This window comes from Theropithecus gelada, chromosome 15 (genome assembly GCF_003255815.1).
Source record: "Theropithecus gelada isolate Dixy chromosome 15, Tgel_1.0, whole genome shotgun sequence".
In the NCBI taxonomy this organism is placed as follows: Eukaryota; Metazoa; Chordata; class Mammalia; order Primates; family Cercopithecidae; genus Theropithecus; species Theropithecus gelada.
Genome location: NC_037683.1, coordinates 6,412,717 through 6,420,306, shown reverse-complemented (window position 1 = coordinate 6,420,306; position 7,590 = coordinate 6,412,717). Strand labels below are relative to the sequence as shown.

The following is a 7,590-nucleotide window of genomic DNA, read 5'->3' as shown; positions in this document are numbered from 1 at the left end:
CTCCGGAGTAGCTGGGATTACAGGCGTGCACCACCACACCCAGCTAATTTTTATATTTTTAGTAGAGATGGGGTTTCACCGTGTTGGTCAGGCTGGTCTCAAACTCCTGACCTCTGACCTCCTGATCCTCCTGCCTCGGCCTCCCAAAGTGCTGGGATTACAGGCGTGGGCCACCATGCCCAGCCTCTATTACTTTTTTTTTTTTTTTTTTTGAGACAGGGTCTTACTCTGTCACCCAGGCTGGAGTATAGTGGCGTGATCTCAGCTCGCTGCAACCTCCACCTCCTAGGTTCAAGTGATTCTCTTGCCTCAGCCTCCAAGTAGCTAGGATTACAGGCAGACACCACCATGCCCAGCTAATTTTCTTTGCATTTTGTTTTGGTAGAGATGGAGTTTTATCATGTTGGCCAGGCTGGTCTCTAACTCCTGACCTCAGGTGATCTGCCCGCCTTGGCCTCGTAAAGTGCTAGGATTACAGGTGTGAGCCACTGTGCCCGGCCTCTTCAGGCTTTGATGTATCTTACCAAATTGCCCTCCAAAAGGAACATAAAATTGATATTAAGTTCTTCTCCATTTGAAATATCTAGGGTGGTTTTGCTTTCCTGATTGATGGAATAGTCCACCATTGAAATTATCTTTGAATATCCTACAGGAGTTGTGCCTGACTGCCTGACATATTTTTTTTTTTCTTTTAAGTGTCTGGTCTGTCTCTGTCCCCCAGGCTGGAGTACATGGTGCCATCATAGCTCACTGCAGCCTCAAACTCCTGAGCTCAAGTGATCCTCCCACCTCAGCCTCCTGAGTAGCTAAGACCATAGGCTGCACTACCGCACCTGGGTAGCACCTTTCAATAAATATAACAGAGTGTCCCCTCCCCTCCTTTCCTCCCACCCTCCCTTCCTTCCTTCTTTTTTTTTTTTTTTGTATTTTTAGTAGAGATGGGGTTTCACTGTGTTAGCCAGGATGGTCTCGATCTCCTGATCTTGTGATCTGCCCACCTCGGCCTCCCAAAGTGCTGGGATTACAGGCGTGAGCCACCGCGCCTGGCCCCTTCCTTCCTTTTTATAGAGACAAGTTCTCACTATGTTGCCAGGCTGGTCTCGAACTCCTGGGCTCAAGTGATACTCCTGCCTTGGCCTCCCAAAGTGCTGGGATTACAGACGTGAGCCACTGTGCCTGGCCTAAGCCAGTTTTTCTACAAGCAATGGAAGAGATTGCTGTTTTTTGTTTGTTTTCAGTTAAATACCAGGTAAGTTCAGTGACTTGCTTTGACAGGACATCCTGTATGAAAAATACTTATCTTTGAACACTAGAATCAAACTCAGGAAGATGAGCTATGTACACTATGATAGGTACAAGGGAAAGAGACCGGTTTGAGGGAACGGGATTCACAACATCCACCTAACGCGAATGTGATACATATGTACATGGAGAGCAGACATCTAAACAACTGGAAACACAGCAGAAGGGCACATGCTTTTCTGAAATTGTTAACTTTCTCCTTTTCATTCAGTACCCATCTAGCTGAACTCACGTAATGAAATGTTCATAGAATGTGACCCTATTCTCTGCTACAATTAGAGGGATTTGTGAAGCTTTTGTCCTTTAATAAAACCATTAGTTGTAATTATTTATTAAATCAATCCATATGTTCCTCTTTCTTTTCACATCCAAATACACTTTAATATGAATGGCAATACATTTTAATGCTCCAGAGGAAAGAGTAGAACTCTGGCCATTGTACGTTCTTTATTAAACATCAATACTGAAAACAGATTTACTGACACATATATATAAATATAATCAAACTGATAAAAAGGGACAAGAAATAGTAATCTCTCTCTCATGTGGTGGTGTGACTTTAGCTCACTGCAACCTCCGCCTCCTGGGTTCAACTGATTCTCCTGCCTCAGCCTCCCAAGTTGAAATTACAGGTGAGTACCACCACACCCGGCTAATTTTGCATTTTTAGTAGTGACAGGTCTTCACCATGTTGGTCAGGCTGGTCTCGAACTCCTGATCTCAGATGACCCACTGGCATCAGCCTCCCAAAGTGCTGGAATTACAGGCGTGAGCCACGGCGCCTGGCCTTCACTTTCTTTTTCTATGTCCTCTCCTTCACTATCGTCTTCATAATAAAAGATGTCTCGAAACGGGAAAACTTGCTTGGGTGCTGCAGGAGTCTGGATTTCAGTGCCTTTTTTCTGCAACATCTTTTCTAACTTTTCTTTAAGCAAAGGTAGAGTCGTCTCATAAAGGTAGTCAATGATCTCTACAGAAAAGAAATTTAATTGTGCAATTATCTGTCTGTACAAGGCCTCTTTTTTTTTTTTTTTTTTGAGACGGAGTCTCGCTCTGTCGCCCAGGCTGGAGTGCAGTGGCCGGATCTCAGCTCACTGCAAGCTCCGCCTCCCGGGTTCATGCCATTCTCCTGCCTCAGCCTCTGGAGTAGCTGGGACTACAGGCACCCGCCGCCTCGCCTGGCTAGTTTTTTGTATTTTTTAGTAGAAACGGGGTTTCACCGGGTTAGCCAGGATGGTCTCGATCTCCTGACCTCGTGATCCGCCCGTCTCGGCCTCCCAAAGTGCTGGGATTACAGGCTTGAGCCACCGCGCCCGGCCTGGACAAGGCCTCTTATCACGGTTGAGGCATACAGGAGACTGGTAATGACTATGAACTGCTCCTGTTATTGCTGTGTGTAAGGTCTGGTTCCAATTGGTTTACTCACATTCACTTCTTCAATCCTTGCAAAAATCCTATGAGTTAGGCACTATTTTTAACTTGTTTTTCAACTGAGGAAACCAAGGCATAAAGACATTAAGAGACTTGCCCAAGGCCATGGAGTTCATAAGGATTCAAACCCAGGTAGTGATGTCTGCTGAACGCAAAGACGCATTTCATCACAGCCCAGGATACGGTATCATCCAAATGGTGGGTCCAGGAGAAACACCAGTGCTGCACAGACACTGAGAGAGCGCACAGGCCTGCAAGCTTGTTAGTGAAAATCCAGGCTCTGGACTCGGTCTGGAGACTAGGAATTGGTAGATCTGAAATGAGGCCCAGAAATTTGTATCTTTTTTTTTTTTTTTTTTTTTTTGAGATAGGGTCTGGCTGTCTCACCCCAGCTGGAGTGCAGCGGTGTGATCACTGCAGCCTGGAACTCCCAGGCTCAAGCAATCCCCCCACTTCAGCCTCCCAAGTAACTGGGAACACAGACATGCACCACCATTCCCGGATAATTTTTGTATTTTTTGTAGAGATAGGGGTGTGTGGAGGGGGAGGGAGGGTCTCTCTATATTGCCCAGGATGGTCTTGAATTCCTCATCTTAGGCGATCCTCCCACCTTGGCCTCTCAAAAAGTGTTGGGATTACAGACATAAGCCACTGCATCTGGCCAGGAATTTGTGTTTTTAACAAGTTTCTCACATGGCTCTGATGATCTGAGTTTGGGACTTACATATCTAAAACATCCACAAATGGCTACAAAGAAGGAACTGGGTGTCTTTCATTCTTTCTGGAACGCGTGTATGCTTCTGTTGTGTATGTGCATGTGTATGTGTGTACGTGCATGTGGTGTGAGTGCATGCATGTGGTGTGGTGCACAGGCATGTCGTGTGCATGTGCTGTGTGCACATGAGTGTGTGTGTGTGTGTGTGTGATGGCAACACCAGCAGGACTCAGCTATTTACAGAGTGGTCATTAAGTGTCAAGCACCGGGATGACCATACCTTACACGTTCATGGCCTCATTTAGGCCTTCGGAAAGTCCCGCCACGTAGGGATTACACCTGCCTGTTTCCACCATTTTGCAGCTGACGAAGCTGAGGCTCTAAGTCCAGCCACTTGCCGAGGTGACTTTCATTACCAGCATGTGGCACCAAACGCCATGTTCTTAGCCATATAAATATTAACAACACTAACCTGGAAAAGTCTTTTTCTGCCAAAATGGAACATAGATAGCTTTCAGCCTAGAAAATTTCGTTTGAACATAAGATGGAGGAACATCACTTTAGAAAAGGAAAGAAAAGGTAAAAAGCAAGTTAGTTTAAAAATCTATGACTTCAATACAGTGTAGTCAGTACATTGATTCAGGTGAGGTTTATAGCTTTACATAAACATAAGATCATCATACATGTGTGATACAAATATGACACAATGTTTTGTGGAAGACGGAAAGCTATTGTTTATTTGGTTTAAAAAAAACGTAAAGGGGAAAAAGAATCAGTAGTACAGAATGGATTCGGTTTAAATTAAAATAACTTCTATCACTAGTCGAGAAGGCAAAGTATAATGCTGGCCAATGTGCTGATGCTTACCTGGTGCTCAGCCCTGCCCGAAGCACCTTAACTGCAGCAATAAATAATCCTCATGACAACTCGAGGAGGGAGCTACCACTCTCTCCCTCGTGCTGGAGAGATGAGGAAACTGAGGCACAGAGAGGTTGCCCAAGTTCACACGGCTAATCAGGGATAGAGCAGGGACTTTAGCAGGTAGTGTGACTCCAGATCCTTCCCTCTTAATCATTACACTCAGGACAACGTATTGGTCACAATTCAAAGATAGATGTTCCCTGATATTTATCTTACAAAGCTAAAAAAAAAGCAGATGCTTACGAGGTTTCGGTACGTTTTCAATTTACAATACATTTCAATTTACAATAAGGGGGTCAGAAATTATTAATTGTTTTTTTTTTTTTGAGACAGAGTCTCGCTCAGCCCAGGCTGGAGTGCAGTGGCCGGATCTCAGCTCACTGCAAGCTCCGCCTCCCGGGTTCACGCCATTCTCCTGCCTCAGCCTCCCGAGTAGCTGGGACTACAGGCGCCCGCCACCGTGCCCGGCTGATTTTTTGTATTTTTAGTAGAGATGGGGTTTCACCGTGGTCTCGATCTCCTGACCTTGTGATCCGCCCGCCTCAGCCTCCCAAAGTGCTGGGATTACAGGCGTGAGCCACCGCGCCCGGCCAATTGTTTTTTAAAGTAAAAACCACCAACTTAACTTTTTGGGCACTTTTTCCTAATAAAAGGGGAACATTCAAAAACAATTAACTAATCCAGTAGTTAAAATAATTAGCATGAAGAATTTGATCTGTTAAGTATGTAGAGGTAAAAGGTGATCAGATTCTTCCAACCTCTTCATTACAGTAATCACTAGCTGAGGACGTATGTGCCAGGTACCAGACTATGTCTCTTTCTTGCATTATCTTTTTTTTTGGGGGGGGATGGAGTCTCGCTGTGTCACCCAGGCTGGAGTGCAGAGGCACATTCTCGGTTCACTGCAACCCCTGCCTCCAGGGTTCAAGTCGTTCTCCTGGCTCAGCCTCCTGAGTAGCTGGGAATACAGGTGCCTGCCACCACGCCAGGCTAAATTTTTGTATTTTTAGTAGAGACAGGGTTTCACCATGCTGGCCAGACTGGTCTTGAACTCCTGACTTCAGGTGATCCACCCGCCTTGGCCTCCCAAGTGCTAGGACTCCAGGCGTGAGCCACTGCACCTGGCCCATTATCTCCTTTAGCCCTCCTAATGGCCTATTAAATCATTATGCCGATGAGGAAACAAAAGGCTCAGACAAATAGGTAACAATTGCCCGCAGACTTTAAGTGGAGTCCCTGGACTCTATGCCAAATCTGTCTCACTCTGAAACCCCAGCTCTAAGGCAGCCTGTGCCTTTCCCCTTCCCATAATGCTGTGTGCCCAACATGCTGCAGACCCAAGCCCATGCTTCGAGAAATAACAATAATTGATCTGGACATTTTAAAACTAAGCAAGTGTTACATCTCATTAGGTGGAGATGCTATCCTTAAATCCTGCTTATATCATTCACAAAGAAGTTTTTAAGAATCTGAGGAGACTGAACCTTCAATATAATTTTTACCATTTTGTTATTAAAACTTTGAGAGTATATAGTATTTCAAACGGTATTTGACTAGATGCCACAATCTCTATCTTAGAGTTTTGAGATTTGTAAATCTTTTTTTTTTTGAGACAGAGTCTCACTCTGTCGCCCAAGCTGGAGTGCAGTGGCCGGATCTCAGCTCACTGCAAGCTCCGCCTCCCGGGTTTATGCCATTCTCCTGCCTCAGCCTCCCGAGTAGCTGGGACTATAGGCGCCCACCACCTCGCCCGGCTAGTTTTTTGTATTTTTTAGTAGATACGGGGTTTCACCGTATTAGCCAGGATGGTCTCGATCTCCTGACCTCGTGATCCACCCGCCTCGGCCTCCCAAAGTGCTGGGATTACAGGCTTGAGCCACCGCGCCCGGCCGAGATTTGTAAATCTTAAATAGATAATCAGTTCATCAGTTACCCCTGGCCTGGATTTCGTGGGGCCCTTTTATTTATTTTTATTTTTTTTTTGAGACGGGGTCTCACTTTGTCACCCAGGCTGGAATGCAGTGGTGTGATCTCGGCTCACTGCAACTTCTGTCTCCCAGGCTCAAGCGATCCTCCCACCTCAGCCTCCAGAGTAGCTGGGACAACAGGCATGTGTCACCACACCCAGCTTAATAATCAGTTTTTAAACATGTAGTTTTACTAAAAACCATAAAAACCCATTTTAATTTTAAAAATCATGTGATTTGAAGAAATGTCACAAAGTATACACAAATTTAATGGAAAAGTTTTTTTTTTTTTGAGACAGAGTCTGGCTCTGTCGCTCAGGCTGGAGTGCAGTGACACAATCTCGGCTCACTGCAGCCTCCGTCTCCCGGGTTCAAGCAATTCTGCCTCAGTCTCCCCACTAGCTGGGATTACCGGTGCCTGCCACCATGCCCAGCTAATTGTTGCATTTTAGTAAACATGGGGTGATAGCATTTCACCATGTTGGACAGGTTGGTCTCAAACTCCTGACCTCAAGCAATCCACCTGCCTTGGCCTCCCAAAGTGCTGGGATTACAGGTGTGAGCCACCACGCCCGGCCGGAAAGTTGAATTTTTTAAAAGTGGTTTGACATTATAAAGGGCTTTGTCAATGCAAGTCGTTCTCAAGATGGGAGCTGGTGGGGTGCACATCAGCGTCACCTCCTTCAAAGCACCTGGCACCCTCCCTGCTTGGGGCCTATGGTGCTGAAGACCCTGCCCCTCAGATGAGCTAGAAAAGAAAAGGTTTTGGGACCACGGCATGTATCTGTGAATCCTGGCAGGGCCCGGACTGAGAGTTTCCAATTCTCCACATTCAAGAAGAAAGAGACGGAGTATCCTTTCTTGTTTGCTTATAATCCCAAACCATAAATAACTAACCACGAGAACCAGTTTAAACCCTTCTTTTTTTTTTTTTTTTTTTGAGACAGAGTCTCGCTCTGCCGCCCAGGCTGGAGTGCAGTGGCCGGATCTCAGCTCACTGCAAGCTCCGCCTCCCGGGTTCACGCCATTCTCCTGCCTCAGCCTCCCGAGTAGCTGGACTGCAGGGGCCCGCCACCTCGCCCGGCTAGTTTTTTTTTGTATTTTTTAGTAGAGACGGGGTTTCACCGTGTTAGCCAGGATGTCTCGATCTCCTGACCTCGTGATCCGCCTGTCTCGGCCTCCCAAAGTGCTGGGATTACAGGCTTGAGCCACCGCGCCCCGCCAGTTTAAACCCTTCTTTTTTTTTTTTTTTTT

The 7,590-nt window shown here is 46.1% G+C and overlaps 1 protein-coding gene across 2 annotated transcripts in view; it reads right to left on the bottom strand.

The window, feature by feature from the left end:
• Positions 1–1,661: 1,661 nt before the first annotated feature.
• Positions 1,662–7,590, bottom strand: part of TTF1 (transcription termination factor 1) — a 34,738-nt gene continuing 28,809 nt past the window's right edge. Inside the window, exons 10-11 of one of the 2 annotated variants that reach the window (XR_003116032.1) lie at positions 3,921–4,006; positions 1,662–2,272 (exon numbers count right to left, since the gene is read on the bottom strand). Coding sequence is in view for 1 of the 2 variants with exons in the window: in XM_025360731.1 (XP_025216516.1) it covers positions 1,998–2,272; positions 3,921–3,967 (322 nt within the window). In the remaining variant the exon portion in view is untranslated. The remainder of the gene's footprint in view (positions 2,273–3,920; positions 4,007–7,590) is intronic. The other variant, XM_025360731.1, reaches the window with a different exon arrangement.